Below are 22,716 nucleotides of genomic sequence, written 5' to 3'. Positions count from 1 at the left end.
ATTGGTAATTCATACTAGTAATTAGCCACATATTTTTCACAGATTAGATTCCCAGTAGGGTCTCTATAAGTAATACAGCAGTGAGGTGTGTATAACAGTATGTTTAATGTGTCCAGAGAAGCTGGGAAGGTCTATCAAATAAAACAATAACTGGTGAAATGTTAACACTTTCTCACCTGATAACAGCAGCAGCTCGGATTATGCAATAAAACTGTATATACAAACGTAAAACTGTATAATAGTGCATTAGATAAATGCTTAGAAACCAGAGTTACAGAAAAAAATGAAGGAAAAAGAAAAGAAAGAAAAAGAAACAACCAAATCAACGTATAAAACCACCCCTAACTTCTGTAGAATAGAATTTTCTGAGGCATAAATTAATATTTATTTAAAATTGAAATGAAAAAGTATAAATACTGGTGTAATTTTCTTTCAACTTTACTTACATTACTATCTAGGAACTGTACCGTTATGGGACTGTGCTTTACATGTACCGGGAAAGAGTTACGTCAAAACAGCATTATCCAATCACGTTTGAGGTCGGAAGCACGTGAGTAAACAGGAAGTACTTTTGCATTTCGCGGGTTATGTGGTAAAGCGTGCATGGAAATGGCGGGTAAGAATGTATTTTTATATTATGTGCTTTCTGTAAAAATCAATATATTGTATAAGATAATTCATGAATACATTGTCCATACTGCTGTGGCTAGCAGTGCTCTTTAGCGAGTTTACTGGCTAGCATGGAAAACAGCCGTCAGTGAGTTAGCTAGTTAGCTACCTGACAGCTAGCTACGAAACTGACTAACTTGGCTAACTATAATTCAGTAATGGCCTGCTAACAGTAAATAGCGGTGAACTCACTTTTGCGGAATATGTTAATGATACTTAATGTGTACAGAAAAAAAGGATACTGAGAGAGAGAGAGCTGAATGCAGTGTTTTTAACACGTTCAATTTAACTAGTTAGCCGGGTAACAGTTAAAAGTTAGCATTAGAACAGACGTGCTTATATAGCTAGCTAGAGTAGCTGCTTTTGTTTTTGACACTTTGAATGAGATAAAGACGTGGCAGGGGTACAGCTTTGCTAAATAATCATTAGCAGTCAAAGTAAACTGTTGTTACTTTGTGAGCTAACACTGAGGTATTCAGTCATTGATCTTCAGTAAGAGTCTTATACTGGTCAGGGTCGTAGTGGATCTGGAGTCTATCTACAGAGGCATCACAGGGCACCATATACACACATTCACACACATTCACACCTAGGGGCAAGTTTTAAAAAAAAAAAGACATATTCCCAGAGATTCAGCTAGCATGTGGTTGCTTGCTTCTCAAATGTCCTCCAACAGTAGTGGTCACTGCCTGATTTTTATTTTTATTCTTTTTTTTTTTTTTTTAACTGATTTGTAAACTGATTTGTAAACTGATTTGTTTTCTGCTTGTCCTTCAGATATGAATGCAATGGAGAAGAAACTGGCAGAATACAAATGCGACACCAATGAAGCGATTTGTTTAAAACTAGGTAAATAATACACCTACTGTTCATATGCTTTGAACATTTCAGAATCCAGCACAGTTTGGACACCAGCTTATAGCAGACTTAAGCCCTACTCGGACTGCATTATTGTGGGGTAATTATTATTCTGCACTAACCGACATGTTGGTAAAGATTCCATTATAACAACAAATATAAATGCTATTTAAAGGACTTGTTTTTAGGCAAGGGTTTTAGGCAAGTTACTGATTTCCTCTGAAGTTGTGCTGTGGTATCTGGCACCAAGACGTTAGCAGCAGACCCTTTAAGTCCTGTAAGTTGCGAGGTGGGGCCTCCATGGATCGGACTTGTTTGTTCAGCACATCCTACAGATGCTTGTTCGGATTGAGATCTGGAGAATTTGGAGGCCAAGTCAACACCTTGAACTCTTTGTCATGTTCCTCAAACCATTCCTGAACATTTTTTGCAGTGTGACAGGGAGCATTATCCTGCTGAACTGCCATTAGGGAATACATTGTCATGAATGCCAAAATAACATCCACACAAATGCCAGGACCCAGAGTTTCCCAGCAGAACATTGCCCAGAGCATCACACTGCCTGCTTGCCTTCTTCCCATAGTGCATCCTGATGCCATCTATTCCTCAGGAAAGCGATGCACACGCACCCGGCTGTCCACATGATGTAAAAGAAAAAGTGATTCATCAGACCAGATTTCCATCTTCCATTGCTCAGTGTTCCATTTCTGATGCTCAGTTGCCCATTGTAGACACGTTCGGCAGTGGACAGGAGTCAGCATGGGCACTCTGACCGGTCTGTAGCTACTCAGGCCAATACACAGCAAGCTGCGATGCACTGTGTGTTCTGAGGCCTTTCTATCATAGCCAGCATGAACGTTTTCAGCAATTCAGTAGCTCTTCTGTAGGATTGAACCAGACGGGTTAGCCTTTCTTGCCCACGCGCATCAGTGAGCTTTGGGCGCCCATGACCCTGTCGCCGGTTCACAGTTTGTCCTTCCTTGGACCACTTTTGGTAGTTACTAACCCTGGTCAAAGTCACTCAGACCTTTAAGCTTGCCCATTTTTCCTGCTTCCAATGCATCAACTTTGAGAACTGACTGTTCACTTGCAGCCTAATATATCCCACCCCTTGACAGGTGCCATTGTAACGAGATAATCAATGTTATTCACTTCACCTGTCAGTGGTTTTAAAGTGGCTGATCGGTGTACATGTTATGAGCGTGCAACATACTAATGATCAAGCACAATTTGTGCTGACAGGCACTCTAAAATAAGTGCTTATAATAAAGGTCAAATCAGTTGTAGGTGGAATTTGAACACATGGAATTTTTAGTATAACAAACATGAATGCATCATGAAAACACTCACTGTTACTGGGATTTAGACAGAAATCGCTTATCCCTTGTTGTGTTTCTCTTTTTTTATTTCCTGCAGTACGCTTCCCAGAAGATTTAGATGATGAAAGTACAACGTTCCACCCTGAGTACAGCCATCAGCTGTATGGTGATGAGTAAGTACCTGCAAGATTTATAGATATTGAGATCAGTGTTTTGAAAATTGATATAAATGTGTTTCTAAGGCTTCATTACAAAAATCAAATACTTTTTCATAGGCTAATAAACATTCAGGCCAAATACAACCCCCAAGCAGTTAGAACATCCCTAAATGTCAGTTGTTTATCTCATTTGAAGCCCAGTATGTTTCAAGTACGCACTCTGTAGCAATTTCAGCTAGATAATTCATTGGTTATTTCACGTGACTATATATTTTTTTTTTAATTATGTATGATGGTTTGAATGAAAATCACTGCAATGACACCCTGTACAAGCAGACAATTTTAAAAATAAACATATATAATTCAGTATTGTACAGACTACTTTGAATAGTTCTTATTTGTAAATATATTTCAACACAGATGATCATCCGGGGGCAACAGTGGTGCTATAGACACCCTGTGATTTGTGGCTCATTTGGGAGTCATCTCCTGTTAAAATCTGGTGTAGAAGTAGTCTACAACTCAGCATACTCTCTGTAATGGCAGACTACTTTCTTTTGCCTAGATATGTGTTTAATGGTGACCCGTTGTTTGTTATTCTGCACATGCAATTTATCATTGTTGATCGAAAATATATTGAATGCTATCTTAAAATTTGTTCCTGAATTGCACACTAGTGAAGTGGCATTTGGATACAAAGGCCTTCAGATTCAGCTTTACTACACTGCTGGCAACTTGAGCACGCTGTTCAAAGTGAAGTACACTTCCAAAGTCACTGAGACGTTTGACTGTGTGCAGGTAGGCTAATAATATTTCCTGTTGTTGTCTTGTGCAAACTTTATATATAATTTATTAATACAAAGGGATGGTGTAATTGTACATCCCAAAGCTAACCTTTTTTTCTTTATTATTTACTGAAACAAGCACTGTTTGTTGGCTGGGACTCCTGTGTAGAAATCAGGCTTGTGATTCATAAAGAGCTGTTGGGATGTAGGACTTAAACTAATGACTGTTTTGATAAGTGAGATTAACTGGTAATTGAAATCTACAAAAATGATAAGGGTTGTAACAGGCACTGCACAAATCCCAACAGGTTTTAAAAAATGAGAGCATTTCACACTTGGAATAAGAGGGTTTTTTTTTTTTTTTTTTTTTTAAACTTGTTATAAGGAAATACATGCTGAATGATAATTCCCCAGTCCCCCCAAAATAATTATAAAGTGTGACATACTGCATCTGTGTGTGTATGTGTGTGTGTGTGTGTGTGTATGTGTGTGTGTGTGTGTGTATATATATATATATATATATATATATATATATATATATATATATATATATATATATATATATATATATATATATATATACATATATATATATACAGTCAGGTCCATAAATATTGGGACAGTGACACAGTTTTGGTAATTTTGCCTCTGTACACCACCACAGTGGATTTGAAATGAAGCAGGCAAGATGTGACTGAAGCGTAGACTTTCAGCTTTAATTCAAGGGGTTTAACAAAAATATTGCATTAACCGTTTAGGAATTACAGCCATTTTTTACAGAGTTCCTCCATTTTCACAGGCTCAAAAGTAATGGGACAAACTAATATAATCATAAATATTAGGATTATTTTTATTACTTGGAGGTAAATCCTTTGCAGTCAATGACTACCTGAAGTCTGGACCCCATGGACATCACCAAATGCTGAGTTTCCTCCCTTGAGATGATTTGCCAGGTCTTTACTGCAGCCATCTTCAGTTGCTGCTTGTTTGTGGGTCATTCTGCCTTCAGATTTGTCTTCAGTAAGTGAAAAGCAGCTCAGTTGGGTTGAGGTCAGGTGACTGACTCGGCCATTTAAGAACATTTAATTTCCAAGCTCTTGGGCTGCTTTCACAGTATGTTTTGGGTTGTTATCCATCTGCACTGTGAAGCACCGTCCTATCAGTTTTGCAGCATTTGACTGAATCTGAGCAGAAGGTATAGCTCTGTACACTTCAGAATTCATCCTGCTACTTCTATCAACAGTCACATTATCAATAAACCCCAGTGACCCAGTTCCATCGGCAGCCAAACATGCCCATGCCATAACACTGCCTCCACATGTTTGACGGATGATGTGGTATGCTTTGGATCATTAGCCCTTCCTTTCCTTCTCCATAATTTTCTCTTCCCATCATTCTGGTACAAGTTAATCTTGCATCAGATCTGGTCAGGCTTTTTTTAAAGGTTTTTTAGCAAAGTCTAATCTGGCCTTTGTGTTCTTGAGTGTTACCAGTGGTTTGCATCTTGAGGTAAACCGTCTGTATTTACATTCATGAAGGTGGCTCTTGATTGTAGACTTTGACAATGATAGGCCTACCTCCTCCAGAGTGTTCCTGACTTGGCTAGATGTTGTGAAGGGGTTGTTCTTCAATAAGAAAAGAATTCTGCAATCATCCACTTTAGTTGTTTTCTGTGGTCTCCCAGGCCTTTTGGTGCTGCTGAGCTCGCCAGTGCATTCCTTCTTTTTAAGAATGTACCAAATTGTTGATTTGGCCCTCCTAAAGTTTCTGCTATCTCTCTGATAGGTCTGTTTTGGTTTTTCAGCCTAATGATGGCCTCCTTCACTTGCATCAACACCTCTTTGGATGGCATATTGAGAGTTCCCATGAACAGCTACCAAATGCAAATTCAACACTTGGAATCAGCTCCAGACCTTTTATCTCCTTAATTTATCATGATATAAGGAGGAAACAGGCCACAGCTGGCCATGAAACTGCTTATCAGTCAATTGTCCCATTACTTTTGAGCCTGTGAAAATGGAGGAACTCTGTAAAAAATGGCTGTAATTCCTAAACGGTTAATGCAATATTTTTGTTAAACCCCTTGAATTAAAGCTGAAAGTCTACGCTTCAGTCACATCTTGCCTGCTTCATTTCAAATCCACTGTGGTGGTGTACAGAGGCAAAATTACCAAAACTGTGTCACTGTCCCAATATTTATGGACCTGACTGTATATATATATATATATATATATATATATATATATATATATATATATATATATATATATATATATATATATATATATATATATATACACACACACACACAGTTCTGGCTGCACCACTTCTGGGTGTTTTTCCTGATGCTTTCTTTAGATATGTAAGCACTTCAATGTAAAATCACTTAGGTTTGCACACGCTACAATTGATTGGGAATTTTTGGGTCTCCTCCAAAAGTATTAGAACAGCAAGGCCAGTTTTGTTTGTTTTTGCGATACACTGAATACATTTAGGTTTGAGATGATAGATCACAATTTCAGCTTTCATTTCCTGACATTTACATCTAGATGAGTTAAACAACTAGAATATGGCACCTTTTGCTTGAACCAACCCATTTTTCAAGTGATCAAAAAGCAAGCCATTTTGAAGTTGAGAAAAGAGGGGAAGTCAATCATAATCACTGGGCATATCCAGTACAACAACTTGAAATGTTCTGAAAAAGAAAAAACCCACTGGTGTACTAATAACCAGACATCGAACAGGTCGACCAAGGAAAACAACAGCAGATGATCACAGAAATATTGTGAAGTCTGTGAAGAAAAACCCAAAAACAACAGTCAGTGACATCACCAACAACCTCCACAGGGCAGGGGTGAAGGTATCACAATCCACCGTTCGAAGACGACTTTGAGAGCAGAAATATGGAGGCCATACCACAAGATGCAATCCACACATCAGCAGTAAGAATCAGAAAGCCAGATTGGAGTTCACAAAGTACAGAAATACAGAGATGAGCCACAAAAGTTCTGGAACCAAGATTAACCTCTACCAAAGTGATGGAAAGGCCAAAAGGCCTGCTCATGATCCAAAACATACGGGCTCATTGGTCAAGCACGGTGGAGGTAGTGTCATGGCTTGAGTTTGCATGGCTGCTTCTGGAACAGGCTCACTAATCTTTATTGATGATGTAACTCATGATGGTAGCAGCAGAATGAATTCAGAAGTCTACAGAAACATTCTGTCTGCCAATTTACAGAGAAATGTATCCAGTCAAATTGGCAGGAACTTTGTTATGCAGCAAGACAATGACCCAAAACACAGTGCCAACACAACAAAGGACTTCATCAGGGGGATAAAATTGGAAGGTTTTGGACTGGCCAAGTCAATCGCCAGACCTTAACCCACCTGGGCATGCATTTCACCTGCTGAAGAGGAGACTGAAGGGAGAAACCCCTCAAAACAAACAAATGAAAGATATAATATTGATATTATATCATCATATAGCCCAGCACCAAGATTGCACCTCAGCCGTTGTGTGTAGTGCAGCAGGTGTTGGGATTAAGAATGAGTAGTATCTGCTGTAGCTACAGCGTCAAGGTGCGGCACACCACCGTGATTTGTCCACTCCTGTATAAGCAACTATCAGAGCTGCTTGGAAATTTAGATATTACTGTAAAAATTTTTTCTCAGGTTGCATCTCTGCCGGTGTCTATTCTGTTCTTCTCAGAACATTGGTAACATTATAAGTGTAACTAATAGTCAGATAAGGTACTTTATCAAGTCACACCATATATAGTGTAAACCATATAGTAGTAATTCTCTCCAGTAAATATGTACACAGATCTTCAACAAAAGTAAATTGCTGCTCACATTGAGGTACTTTATTCCCCTTTTTTAGCTACAGAACAAGATGCTCTTTAATTAAAATGAAACCTTTTATGTAAGAATTAGATCCTACACTGGCATTTACCTTTGTTGCGCTTTCAGCTGAAAAGATGATGTGTTCCCGAATAGACTAAAAGCTCTGAAGAAGCACAGTTAGTTAATATAGTGACCTAACAATGCACTCTTTATATAGAAGATTGTGCAATTTGTAAATGTTGTATAGAAGAGAGCAGGGACAATCTGACTTGTTTGTCCTTTGCCTTTTATGTGCATTCCCTGATTCTCTTATTCATCAGAAATGCAGTTGAGCGGTAACAATAGTGAAGTGTTTCTCAGACGCAGGTGCATTGCTTCCTGGCTGATATTAGCTGATGTCTGAAAGAGCAGGAATTAGCGCTGTGTTGCATTAGCCTTTTGTTGCGCATTTTGTCCTTGTCCTTCTTCATTTCCCTGTTTTGAATGTGGAGCAGCGAGAGGCCTGCTACAGAACTAATGCCTATCACGCGTCTAAATGGTGCCAAAGGCCCTGCTTAGCAACTTAATACAAAGTGTTCTCATGTCAATCCGCATGGAAATGGATACAATGCAAACATCACAGCTGAAGCCACTGCGCATTCTGCTGAGTAAAAAAATCCCAAAGAGGGCAAAGGGGGGGTCTTTTGTCTGCCCAGGAGCCACTGAATGGCAGGGGCAAACTTGTTTGATTGAGTTCACTCACCAGGCTTAGAGGAGAGGAGCCTATTATAGATGCCTGTTTTTTTTTTTTTGTTAAGGTTGAGATCAATTCATTAAATTTTATTGCCCTGTGAGAAGCAGAGATGCATTATTGTGGGGGGACTTCATCAAATATTCATGGTTTAAGATAAGTAGTAAATGTATTCAATTAAGTGGTCTTTCAGAGAGGATTGGAGAGAGGGGGGCTGAAGGCCTACTCAGCTGACAGGACTAATTGCCTAATGGTTCTCTTTTTTGTTCGACAAAAATATGTATTCTTTCTTTTTTAGTTTCACGTGTGCTATGTCAATCAAGGCTGAAGTATAGCCTAATGACAGAACAATAGGGCTTTATTCTGTTGTGGCTCCAGCAGGTTTACATGTAAGGCCGGAGAGCACTGGGAATAACGTGTTGTCTATCAGTGTGCTTTTAACTTGGTGTATGCTGTACCAAGAATACATTATAAGCCCCTTTAACCATACTACTGTAGTTTGTCTATTTATTACACTTATTCATGTTGCTGCAAAATAAATCAGTCTTTTAGGCAATAAATTCAGTCTTTAACTCATCATATTCTGTATAAAATACACGACAGAAATATGACTAACATGTACTAATCTTTCTGATATATCTTTCTTGTGTGCCTTCAGCCCGATGATGTGGAAGGGAAGATCAGAGAGATTATTCCTCCAGGCTTTAGTTCCAACACAGATGACTTTATCTCTCTCTTGGAAAAGGAGGCTAACTTCAAACCATTTGGCAGCCTCTTGCACACCTATAAAGTTCACAATGTGGAAGAGGGAGCAGATCTCACTTACGTGATACACAAGGTACTGACAGATGATGTTACATAAGAAGCTTTGGGGTTGGTGGCTGGCTCCACTGTGTGATGTCTTTAAATCAGTTTAGTCCAATGGCAGTGATTATTTATTGTACATTTCTGTTATTGCTGCATAATTTCCTGTACAGTTTCACCAGTACACACTGGCTCAGTTTTGTCATTAATGTGTGGTTATTGTCTAATCAAAGGTTTTAGTGTCCTGTAACTACTATACTGTATATGTGTCTGTGACTTGTAGTGCTCCAGTGCACTGCTTTCTTAAGAATAATCCTTAGGATGTACACATGACAAATGACAGTCTTGATGTTGAATCTCTCTTTGGTTCGATTGTCATATCAATCTCTCCTCTTTGTGTTGTTGCCTTATAGGCAGATATCTCATGTCCAGGGTTCAGAGAATACCACGAGCGCCTTCAGACATTCCTTATGTGGTTCATTGAGACAGCCAGCTTTATTGATGTAGACGATGATCGCTGGGACTTCTTCCTTGTGTGAGTGGTTAGATGTTTTTGAGTCTTTGTACTTTCCTTCACTGACTACATAAATCTAGGTACCTCAGGACCTGGGTCCTACATGGGTTGCTAAACACTTTCTTGATATCATAAGTGTTGCCTTTACATGTGATAGGACTGTTATCTCTGTATAGGGGGACAAGTTTTAAAAGAAAGACTTTGTTCAAGGTGAGAATTTAGAGCAAATGTGGCTACGTGATACATTTTTTGAGCCTGCATTTTGAAGCATTAACCTGTGTGCCAAGTTTGAACTCAGAAGAGAACTGGAGAGAACACACTTAGGATTACTAAGTGTGAAGAACATGATCATGCTGTTGGGAAAATGCTCTTTTCTCTCTTAGTCAGGTGCGTATGTGTACACACACATACACACACACGCGAGTGAGCGCACACACACACATTTGAGCGGACACAACTACCACTCATTGTGGTGCTTGCAACCAATTACCAAGCCTGTTTAATTATATTTCCCCCTTGTATAGAGGTGAACTGTTCATCTCATAAGAGTTTCCTTTTGTGTTGTTTGTCTCTTTTCTTTGCTTTCCTTATTTTTTGGCAGAGCAAGAGGCTGAACTGAATGCTGTTGTCTTTTGAAACAGTGAATGGAATCTCTAGCAGCCGAAAAGGAGACTCCGCTAGTGTTTTCTTTAGTTTGGCACCTATTAAAGCTGACAATAGGCAAATGGACTGGAGAGATTTGAAGAGGCTAGATGCCTCCCTCTCTCCGCTCCTCTGTTCTCTAAGTTGCAGTGCACCAATTAAGTGCATAATGCATTCACTCTCTACAGCAGGTGCACAGACTGCAACTGCTCTGTTCTCTGCTCCAGCATGCTCACACTGACAGGAGGCCAGAGCGAGAAAACAAGCAGCGTGCAAGAGGGGGGGTGGGGGGGTGGGAAGGATGGTCAAAGTAGAGAAAGAGAGAAGAGTTGAAAGAGTGCTAGAAGAACCGGTGCATGGGAGCGTGCCTATGATTGACCTGCTTGCCTTTGTGTTCTCTCTCTCTGTACAGATTTGAGAAATACAATAAGGACGGGGAGACTCTCTACGCTACGGTTGGCTACATGACAGTGTATAATTACTACGTATACCCAGACAAAACCAGACCACGTGTTAGGTAATTACCAGGGAAGCACGTGCCTTCTCTCTCTTTTATTCTTTGAAAAAAGGGAAAAGAAAATTATACATCTCTGGCTCTCTTGTCCCTAAGTGCCCCAAATTACTGGCTTATATATCCTATAAGCCAATCCCCATTTGCTTATTATAAGGATGGCAAAATCAGCAGCACCCATCAGAAAGCCCATTTTGAAAATCAGCGTAATATATTGATTGGCACAACATAGTAACATTTCATTATGTTGGCCAAGTGAATGAACAAAAATAATCTTTTGGTAGAGATTATATCAAGTTGTTATACTGGAGAAAAGAACGCTGTCTGGACATGAAGTGTGTGTATTGAACAAAACATATTGTCATATCTGTATCAGGTCATCATCATGATCATAATGTCCATTGTATCAAGGAAAGCTGAATAGGACTGGGAGATATAGGGAGGGCATCGTGTATTAGCTGGCACTATGGGATGAGCAAAGCTCAAACAATATTTAAAATCTTGGCCTGTACGTCGATGTGCTTAGAACTCAGGTGTTCTTCCTGTGGTCCAGTAAAGGTCGTCTTTTGTATGTGTGTTTGAACCTCTCGTTCTGCTGTCTCACGTTTTGTCTCTTTCTATCTCAGTCAGATGCTGATCCTACCACAGTTTCAAGGCGAAGGTCATGGAGCCCAGTTGTTAGAGATGGTTCACCGGTTCTACTGCAACTTACCTAAAGTTCAGGATATCACGGGTATACTGGGATGATAACTATTTAACAGAATCTGTACATTGTGATTATAACATGCTAATATTCCTAATGCACACTAGTGGCTGGATTGTGTCATTGGTTTGCACAACTTACTTCTATAACAGGTGCTCAGATGAGCCAGGGCCTTTCATAAAAGTGCATATACACAGTTAAGATTGCAGAATCCCTGTCACATTTTTCTTTTTTCCTTTTGAAACAGGAATAAAGTGCTTTTGGGGTAGTTACTTAAAACTTTCTTTAAGTGTATGAGAGGAATGAACAGAGCCTTCTTATCAAGGGTAGCTGTTGGCTGAATTTAAATACCTCTCTGCCACGGCTGTGTATGGAGCTCTCTGGTCCAACGTGTGGCAAGGTGGGAGGGATGTATGTAAATTGCAGGCAGTTTGCAGCTGAAATGTGCTGGCCACATGCTGCTGCTCAGGCTCTCTCACACAATGGCATAATTATTGAGCTGTGTGGGGAGAGAGATTAGCTTTCATTCAAACTGAATACGCAGCTCCACTTTACTACGGCAGACCTGCAGCCACTATTCGTACAGCCTTTGTTTGTTCTTTTTTTTTTTTCTATTTTTGTGCTCTTTTTCCATTTTGTACTGTTTCTGTCTGTCTCTATCTACTGTTAATGTTATGCCACATGTTAGAAAGTGAAAGTTGCCTCTTACCTGCCTCTGTAGCCTCTCTATCTCTCTCTAACATTTAATCTATATGGGACACCCACACTACAGCGTTGCCATTTTTGTTGTTTTGGCTCTGTACTCCAGCACACTGAATTTGAAAGGAAATTGTGAGTATGAGGTTGAATCACAGCTTTGGTTCAAGGGTATTTGCATATAGGGTATATAGGACTTAGTTATTTTTCATTTCAGGCCCAAAAATCAAAAAGACGTGTATAGTTAAAACAAGCTAAAACTTATCATTAAGAACAAAAACATTTTTAACATTTTCAATGTACTTGTATGAATGGACACTTCCTGCTTCCAGACTATAGGAGTTCATTCTTTAGTTGCTCTAAGTTTAACCTTTTGTGTGTTGAATTTTCCTAGCGGAAGACCCATCTGACAATTATGTGAAGTTGAGGGACTTTGTGCTGGTGAAGCTGTGTATGGATTTGCCTTCTTTCTCCACTGAAAAACTGGCCCTTGGCTTCAGTGAAGAAATGGCTACTGAAGCTCGTGAGAAACTCAAAATCAACAAGGTATGAGCTACATACTTAATACAACACATGATGCTTCATGTTCAAGCAAAAAGCAGCTGATACAGTGCCTTGAAATTCAGCACTCAATCTGCAGTTGGTATATTCTTTATATATATTTTTTTAAAGTGACAAATATGAATTATGATGATTGAATAATATAATTAACTCTCCATCTCAGTTCTGAGCCACATGAAAGTATTTTTTTCCCTATTTGTAATTCCTAATGGCCTTTCACTACACCCACGTCCACACACCCCACTGGAAGCTGGCCATTAGTGAATGGGTGGGAGTTCACCTCAGTGTGCCCCCTGTATGACTTCTTTCTCTCTGCACTTAGGCCACTATTTAACTGTGCCGATTACATCCCACTATCTTTTATTTCCTTTCTGGTCATGTTGTTTGTGAGTGATTATCACAGTCTGGTGCTTGTGCCATGACGAAGTCCTTCTAGTAAAGTCTGTCCACTCGGCGGCCATTTTGGCAATGCTCCCGGGCAATTATTTTTAGTCATACAAAACCAGGATGCTATCTACTTGAATGGCAAGACACCTATATACCAGGAACGGATTGACAATATGACTTCAAACAAGGAATTGAATTAGCTATTAAAATCTCACAAAAATTGGGCAAATAACAAGCAGGAAAAACATAACTGTTTTGTTTGTTTCAGCTACTGCTCATGCATAATTCTCTGTTACTACAGTGGAAGACACCCTATATATTCTCATGTGTCAGTATAAGAATTTAATAGATTAACTGTGTTGTGTTCTTACCCCCTCTGTAGTGAATGGATTACAGTGTGTCTACAATAGGCACATGACCCTGATTACACTTGTACACAGTGTTGTACACTTGTGAGCCGTTTCCTCAAGATGCATGTTAATTAAATTTACGGCTCTATGTCCGTATGATATTTTTATATTTCCGTACATATGCTTTTGATGAGAATTATGGGGATGAAAGAACTACTACTTTTCACTATTATTTTTAGAAGCATCTTGTCGTTTTGTGTGCAGAAGCATGCCAGGAGGGTGTACGAGATTCTCCGTCTCAGAAACACAGACATGAGTGACAAGGAAAAGGCCAGAGAGTTTCGGCTAGAGGTGAAGAAAAGACTCTTTGGGCCTTACAGGGTAGGTGTCTTCGCCATTGTGAACTTTAATTACTATCAATTATTATTATTATTATTATTATTAAATAAATAATTTAATAATTAAATAAAAAGGCATATAGAATAAATAGGCTACTGTACTGCTGAGGGATTCTAAAGTCAACGATGGTAGAGACTGACTATCTGATATTTGGTAGCTGCCTGTTTTGCACCACGCATGCACACTGTTGTCATGGAAGTTTTTACTCACTCAGACTTTCCTAACATAAAACCTCAACCATACATAAAGCCAAAATAAATAATGCTCAGAAAAAGTGCAAGGAACGGAGCCATGATTAAAATGAATTTTCAGTTCATCTGAACATTTGAGCCGCTCTAGTTCATTGTTTAGAGTAAGTGTATATATAAAGCTTTTGAGAATTGCTATAAAAATAGTCTTAGAATTTTTTCAGTCTTAAGTAAACTTCTTAGTTAAAATCTGGGAATAAAAATGTGTTCTAAAAGTTCTCAGAGCAACAGTTCCCTCTAGGAATGGGAGTTATTCATACGAGTAAATCTTAAGCATAAAATACGACAGTGACATCACTATAAATCAGTCAGCCACACCTCATAGTATGAGCCAACAGAAGTGCACAAGAATTTACCAGTGTTAGATTGTTTCTTCTTCTTTTTCATCATCATCATAATAATAATACTACTACTAATAATAATAATAAGAGGACAGTCATGCTTCATAAGGTGAGTATATTTGTGTGAAATCCAAAGAAAACCAGCAGTTGATAAGCTACGATCATAGTAAGAACTTAGATAATGCCATTTCCACAATCATGGGTACATGATTTTCATGTCTCAGTGCTGCCACCGTTTCTTATTATTGTTATATCCTTAACACTCTTAACTTTGAAGCACTTCTAAACATTCACCCATTTAAGAGTACTTTTAAGCCTAAAGAATTTTTGGGCATTGCTGCCATTCTTAGGCCTAAGTATAGAAGTACAACTTTCTGTTGTACAATTTCATTTTCTAAGAATTTTGCCCCTTAAATTTTACTTTGGAAGGCTTTATACAGGACCTCTTTACAGCCATCTTTAAGGATTTGTATCTCACTGAAGGAATACAAGGAGTGTAGTACACATTAGGAGTGTGCATTACCATGAAAATATCATAGAATATATGATATTGAAGACATTTCTTTGATACGCAATGTCATAGGTTTGCTAACAGCAGTGTTGTATTATTATTATTATTATTTTTTTAACAAAACCTGTTTAGTTTAAGGATTTTTTAATTTAAGGTCTATAAAATTAAATTATTTAACACTGGAAGGAGGGAAAATACAATTCTGTAAAAAAAAAAAAACAAAAAAAAAAAACAAAACAACAATCTTAATAAGCTGTGTCCAATTGGAATGTGTCATAGATAAACAAAATTAAAAACCTACTAAAAAGATATCCCAATATCTCAGAAAAGTGTATTGTGACATAATTTATCATGATATCAAAATTATATTGTCATGTCGCCCAGCCTTAGTATGCATCAATGTTCAAAATCATTTGTCCCCACTCACACACACTCTCTCCTTTATTCATGACGGAGCTTACTTGCTCACCCGCCCTCTCACTCTTTGTAGACTGCAATTTCAGAATTGCAGCAGTGCTTTTTAAATTCTAATGAGCCTACTCTGTGTAACCTTTCAGACATTTAATTACAATACATGGTCAATATTTTCATGAGCATTGATACATTTATACCCCAATTGCAGTTCTAATTTAACTGTTTGTCTGTTAACAGTGGTGATTAGTCCCTAAATATCAATTTTCTTTTAAGCTATACTTCAAAATTCATTCTGGGTTTTTATATTCTAAAAGGCATGGTGCATTTGTTGTGAAATTGGGTTTGGTGCCACGATTCTTGTAAGATAAACATTTCAGTTCCAGAGTTACAGTTAGAAGCAAAACTAGATTATGCATTTTTATCACATAATCCACAGAAGGTGAAAACTGTGTACTTCAGTCAACTACTTGCATCCATCAGTAGTATAGGTCTCTGCTTGGTAGACCAACGTTCTCTTGCATCTGTTTGAATGCTCTCAGCTCTTCAACTGTAAGCAGTTGTTAAAAAAAAAAAAAAAAAAAAAAATAGTCAAGAGTTTTAGACATGGTTAGTTGTATTGGTTACCAGTTGTACAGTTCTTTATCAATCATGTCTCTTTAGAAATAGCTATACATTTGTTGTATTAAACTGTCCCTTCATTTTAAGTGCTGGAATGAACAAATGATAAATTTATTAGGTAGCCCACTGGACAAGTGGATGCTCCAGTGTGCTGCCCAATCCCATGTGTTTGTTGCTTATAAACCTAATTGGTTGCTACTGTAATGTAATAACCTATGGCAACCTAGTCACCTAGTTGAGGGCATTAATAAAGAATAAGGGAAAGGAACTAGTATATGAATTTGCACGGAGGGGATGACGGGTAGCCATAGTCCTCATCCTCCTGTAGAACATCAAAAAAAGTGAACAAGTCTTTGTGACAGATTGTGCATGTTGTGCTGGCTGGAGTGTTATATGATGGCTTTGCACTGTGCTTTATTTTGCTTGTTTTTTTTTGTTTTTTTTTTTTAATTTTGAAAAGATCGGGTGTCATCTATGCATTCGAATCAATCCACGTAGTATAGATTGTTCTACAGTCAGGCAGATCGCAGGCTTTGGGCTTTGGAAGCGTGCATGAAGTCACATCACAACTGCATGAAGTGCATTATGTTTAAACATAGATATCAAATGGAAAATTTTTGTTTTTGCAGATATGAGTAGGAAGTAGGGTTTATTTTCTCTGTCTGGTTGTTGAATCTGCTTGTTTGCTGGATAACTATGAATAAAAATAAAAAAAAAAAAAGATAAAAAAAAAGAATAACCCGGTCAAATCTGCTTGTCCTGTGCACCAGGGCTACTGACCTGCCCACTCCTGATGTGAATTCATCCTGAACTCTTAATCTCTTAATCATGATCTTATTGAGATGTGTAAAAGATCCCTAAAATTTTTAGCATGTATACCCAGATATCTAAACTATTATTGGCCATTCGGAAGAGAGCTTTGCTTTGTATTGCATGGAATATTTACTTAAATGGTCAAAGTTTGCTATACTGAGAAATTAGATCTACAAACAAGATTCTACAAAGATCCACGTAAAATGGATCCTCTAATACGAAAGCATATTATTAGTGTAAATGTGATTATCCGCTTTATCCAGTCATACCAGAGATGTTTATTCTGGATCTGATCTGTTCAGCTAGCAGTGGTATAACTGCAGTGAACAGCAGTGGAGAGATGTTGTCAGCTTAGTCTGCAGACTGTGCTCTGAGTTAAACATTTACCAGAAATATAGGATCAGTGGGGACTGCTGGATCACGGCTCCCTAACCTCTCACCATGATGTTAACCAGGATAGAGACTCCTGACAGAAAAAAAAAAACAAGGGACATAGAAGAGAGTGAAAAAACCATGAGATTGAAAAGGAAATTGGAATTCCTTAGTAGGAGAGAATGGAGGGATCTGGAGACCAGATGCTCTCTCTCCTGGTCCCCTGTTCTCCCTCCCTCTCCCACACACACACACACACACACTCTCTCTCTGCTTCCCTCAGGGGCAGAAGGGGAGTGTTAGGGTATATATGTTTTTGCACACAGGTGGGAATGGTGTGTATAGTTATGCATGTGCTACAATGCATGTTACTGTGTGCCTGTGCACGTAAGACTTGGAGGAAATGTATGCATACTAAAGAGAAAGTACATGCTTACATACATTCTTGTATTATTGTGTGCTTCAATCATTGTGGGTCTGTTAGATATTTGAAATTACACATCCTCTCTTTTTCTCTCCCTCCATTTCAGACCATGTTTGACTGATGTTAAATGTTAAGCTGATCATTTAATTTTGGAAAAATTGATAATGTACTTGAATTATTGGCACCCTTGGTGAAGATGGGTAAAAAAAGGTTGTGAAAACTTGTCTTTGGGTTTAATTAGCTTAATTTCACATTGAAAATATGAGTGAAAACTAACCTTTAATTGAAGTAAATTTATTCTAGGACAATAAAAACTCTTAAATGAACAAAACCATGTGTCAATATTATTGGTATTCTTGCATTTAGTACTTTGCATTTAGTATCTTTTTGCCAGCAGAACTTCAGTGAATATTCTCCTACAGTGCTTGATGAGATTGGAGAATGCAGAGCAAGAAATGTGAGAACCACACCTCAGTACAGAATTCCTTCAGGTCCTCCACTGAACCGTTTTTGTGTGGATTTTGGATGATTGTTCTGCTGCAAGAAATTGTAGTTTCTTGGCAGAGGCAACCTGATTTTCATTTTTAATTTTTCCACCACTTGAAGTCCATGATGCCGTGTGTCCTAACGATGTCCCCGGTAAAAACAACCTTTGGAATAAAAACAACCCAATCCTACATCCTGTATAACCATCCCACTTGTAAACCCAACCTTCCTTAATTGTTTGTTACCGAATGATACTTTTAGTTTCATATGATCATAGAACCTGGTTCCAGTCAGAGTTCCAGTAGGGTCAAGAGAATTTCAGTTGCTTATGTTCATGGCTAGATGGAATAAAAGGCTTTGTTCTGGCGCACGTTCCAAATAGTTAGGTGACATTTCGTGACCCCAAAATGCTACCATACACACGTGTCCTCTTCCAGGCTGGTTAGGTACACCTCTGGTTGTTTTAAACATTTTATTTATTACCCCAACACTGGATATGGGTGTTTTCAGGTCTGTATCTTCCTATGTTGATGAGTGACTATGGGAATTTCACTTGTGTGTTGCCCCATATTTATATACCCCAGGTAAACAGGAAGTCAAAGATGACTTGTGTTTGGTCTACTGAGTTACTTAATTAAAATTAACACATTTAATTATATGGAATGTCCAAATAAATTGGAGTAAATTAATGGTGTTTGCAGCATCTTACACTAGGCTGTACTGTCATTTGTTTCCTGCATAGAAGAACCAGCGTGAGCTGACAAAGATGCGTAAGTGTTTGCGTCCAGAGGAACTGGCATCCCACATCAGTCAGATGGACACAAGTCTACAGCATGAAGAACTGGAGAAAAGCTACCAGGATGTTCTGGCTGAGTATCGCAGAGTGCTCGAAAGACTGGCCCAGGCATGAATACATCCGGTGGGGGGTTGGGGGGTTGGGGGGTAGTAGGGGCTAGATGAGTGCTCAGCTATTACATGGATACACACATTTGACAACAACAAGCCAACTCCTACCATTTTGTTTTGAACACCATACCTTTGTAAATGGCGTAAAACGTCACTGAAAAAACTGGATCTCATTTGAATCACATTTGTTCACTTGTTACTAATGTTTCAGAGAAGACCTCATGTTTCAGTCTGCTTTTTTTTTAACGATTTCCTTTTCTCCTTGTATTTCAGTGTCAGGCTCAGATGTCAGATTAAATAGGTTTTGAAGCACTTCCTATAAAAGAAATAAATGTTTTGTATATTGATCAACTGTGTACTGATTTTGTTCAAAAAGTTTTTAAAAATATCATGTCATGCCACTGTTTTCTTATGTATCTCAGTTCCTTAGCGACCTGTGTTGAATTTTAATATTTATCTGTTTTATCCCACTCATATTCATAGCCATTACCTGCCAGATAAAGAGCAATGTAATGAGTAAAGTGCATAGATGTACCGTTACCTTATTGAAGTGGAGGCTGCACAATAAGAAATGTGTGATGGATTCTGATATATGAAAAAAATATTTTGTGTAATGGGATCTAGAGCAAATAATTTGGTTTATTCCTCAGTCTGCTTTTGTGTTCCATGAAGATATGGCTTAGCCACAGTTTCATAGATGGAGCATTTAGGATTGCTGTGATGGAAAACTGTCACTGTCAGCACACCTGGTGTTTAGAATAACTGCATATTCAGCACTCTGATTTATCTCTCTTTGATAAGCTGGATTATTAGCAGAATTGTTTGGGAGGCAAATTGTGATGGTCTATAGCCATGAAACTGATAAAACAGGTGATGTGTTTAGTTGTTTCTGACCTGCTTTGTTGCATTTGATCTAGGGCTGCATGATTCTTCTTCTTCTTCTTCTTTTTTTTTTTAAACTCAGAATTAAGATCATGATTCTCACTCTTTGATTTTGTATATAACAATATGCATATTTTTAGAATTCTTACACTACTGTAGCAGACTGGTAGCTACATTTTTCTAGTGGACATTTGTGAGTGAGCTCCACTGCATTTACTGTCACATTTTAATCATATTAGGGTGCTAAGAGAGCAGTGAGTTTAAAAAGTTAAACAGAAAACCAATCTAAGTATAATTTATGAAGGGGATGCTTTTTGTTTGTGTAGTAAATATTTAATATAATGTATTAATATAATAATAATCAGCAGAAACTGAGCGAAACAATTTCTGAAAATGTCAATTTCTAAAGATATCAAAGCGAAATTTTCTAGTAAAATGTAGTACTGGCTCGTGACTGCAGATTTTGGTGAATTATAACGACATAGCCACAAAGATAATTAAGTCAAGAGGCTAGCACACTTGACTTATGCTATAGGTTACTATCTGCTGAATCATTAAGTAGGTTTGCCAGCAAAATTTTCCAGTCCAACTACATCTCAAAAAGCCACATAAAAGCCCTGAAAGTAGCTCACTTTACGAAGATTAGCATTTGTTGAATGGCTGATATATATATATATATATATATATATATATACACACACACATACATACATATGGTGGGGCTCTGCCCCACGTGCCCTTATGGATGAACTTTCACTGGTGAAAAATGGCTACTCTATGATAAAACTCACAAATTATTTACCATGGCGGTGCTTTTGTTCTTCTGCTGATAAGAAGCCGATCTGCAACTCATAAGCCACATATGGGCTAAAATCTCACTGGCAGCTTTCGAGTGAGCCAAGCCAATTCACATTGGACATGTTTCTGAAGCGTTCCTTGCTTTGTACTGTAATTATAGTTGGCCAGACCTCGTCTCCTATGGTTGTTCCACACAGTTGTACAATTGGGCATTAGATTTCTTAATAAAAATGAAGCCCGCTGTCATGCGGGTAGTATGTACAGAACAGCATGGATTGCATGCATGGATTCAGCTGAGGTTTGCCAGGCGCCGCAGCTAGTGTGAATTCAGGGTTACTCCTCTGCAAATTCATTTCACGCATTTATTCATTTAGTCATTGTTTGTTTAGTAATTTGGAATGTAATACTCAGTACATATTAAACATTTAGGACAAATTTGTTCCTTCTCACTACAAGCATGTGTCTGGGTCATTTAAATATTTGCTCATGGCTTTTTGACATTGTTTATCCTCTTTTCTTCTGAAGACTCACAGGCTTCAAGTGCATGTGTAAGGTTGTGTGGTTCAACATGTATGGTCATTGGTCACAGTGAATAAGGGGAAATTATGGCGCTCTGGTTTAATCAATAATGGACCGTGTGCAAATGCTGTAGATATGACACTTCTTTAATGGATTTGCATTGAGAAATGAACTGCGAATTTAACACAATTATTTGTGCAACATTAATTTGTTCATTTAATTTTAAATGATTTTTAAAATATCTTTTAGTAGTTTTATTCCAATACTGATGGTTATAACTTCTGTTTTTAATTCAGAGTAGCTCTAAATCGACTTAGACAAAACATTTTAGCTGTTCAGACTCATTATTCTGCTGTTTTCATTAAGGAATAATTGTGATGGCTAATAAACAGACGAAGGCTCAATAGCCAAAACATTTTAGCTGTTCCTTTCCACCTAAGAAACCCATTAATCCATTTTTGCCTAAAGACTTAAACTGGCCACACGATTATGTTTAAAAATAGTTCACATTTGGGAGTAGGCCACTTTGTGTTACTTATTGTATAACAACATATTAGTGGATTTATACTAATACAATTAATTAATGTTAAACTTCTAGGGGGAAATGTTTCAAAAAGAACTTGAGCTCTCATATATCCATAGATTGGTCAATTACCAACCTAGTCTGACTTATTCACGATCAGCTTGTACTTGCTTTTGGACCAAAACCCAAAAAAAGTCAAGTTAGAAAAATTGATTGTGTAGCCAAGCCGTTTGACTTTTTTATTTCTTTTCAGATATGTTCTCAGTTAATCTCTAAGAGCTGCTGGAGTTTTTTTTTTTATACCAGTATAAATGGGTTGAAAGAAATAAATGCTAATTTAGGTGTGACTGTATCACCGTATTCATACCTCACTGTACAATGCAAACATTTTATTTCCTCACTTATTTTGTGTTTGTTACTGACTCTATAATGAAGTCACCTGTATTTAATGTATACATTTTAACAGGTCACAAAATATACCAAATATAATTATTTTAAACAAATTGTGTATTGAGGGGTTTATTTGTGTCTGAGGTTCATAGAGCAAAATTAAAGTAGTACATGAAATTTGGTTTTGTGTGGCAAAATTCTTAGTCCAATGACTTGCGAGAAACCAAATATCGGCAAATACTAATACATTTAGTGCCACAATATTTATCCCTTCAGTTACTTATCTTGTAGCATATATTCAGTAACTACAGATGCTAATATGAACTAATATGAAAGATTAGCAGTTTTATTCCAATATTGATGTTTTTAATTTAGAATAGCTCTAAATTAACTTGTGTATTTTGCACAACTAGATCATTGTGTTGTCTGAGTGGTTCCCTGCTTCATAAAAAGTTTTGTTTTTGATACGAACAGTTTTGCCACAATGGCTTAGGACTGCAATTGCCACGAACAGTTTTGCACTCAAGTCTCCATCAGTGAAC

The 22,716-nt window shown here is 37.8% G+C and overlaps 1 protein-coding gene across 1 annotated transcript; it reads left to right on the top strand.

Annotated features, from left to right (window-relative positions):
- Window positions 1-508: 508 nt before the first annotated feature.
- hat1 (histone acetyltransferase 1) lies at window positions 509-19,409 on the top strand. The gene is made up of 11 exons (XM_026913130.3): window positions 509-616; window positions 1,447-1,518; window positions 2,944-3,019; window positions 3,682-3,802; window positions 9,021-9,200; window positions 9,580-9,701; window positions 10,735-10,839; window positions 11,460-11,566; window positions 12,627-12,778; window positions 13,795-13,911; window positions 18,899-19,409. Exons 1-11 carry the CDS (start codon window positions 604-606, stop codon window positions 19,064-19,066), a joined length of 1,233 nt encoding a protein of 410 aa, XP_026768931.1. The 5' UTR covers window positions 509-603; the 3' UTR covers window positions 19,067-19,409.
- The last annotated feature ends 3,307 nt before the right edge of the window (window positions 19,410-22,716 follow it).

The sequence above is a fragment of the Pangasianodon hypophthalmus genome, chromosome 5 (assembly GCF_027358585.1).
Source record: "Pangasianodon hypophthalmus isolate fPanHyp1 chromosome 5, fPanHyp1.pri, whole genome shotgun sequence".
Classification (NCBI taxonomy): Eukaryota; Metazoa; Chordata; class Actinopteri; order Siluriformes; family Pangasiidae; genus Pangasianodon; species Pangasianodon hypophthalmus.
This window is presented reverse-complemented; position numbering and strand designations above follow the sequence as displayed.

Coding starts and splice junctions, on each gene's coding strand:
- hat1 (XM_026913130.3), top strand. Junction 9,702..10,734: donor CGCTGGGACTTCTTCCTTGT/GTGAGTGGTTAG, acceptor CTCTCTGTACAG/ATTTGAGAAATACAATAAGG. Junction 11,567..12,626: donor TAAAGTTCAGGATATCACGG/GTATACTGGGAT, acceptor GAATTTTCCTAG/CGGAAGACCCATCTGACAAT.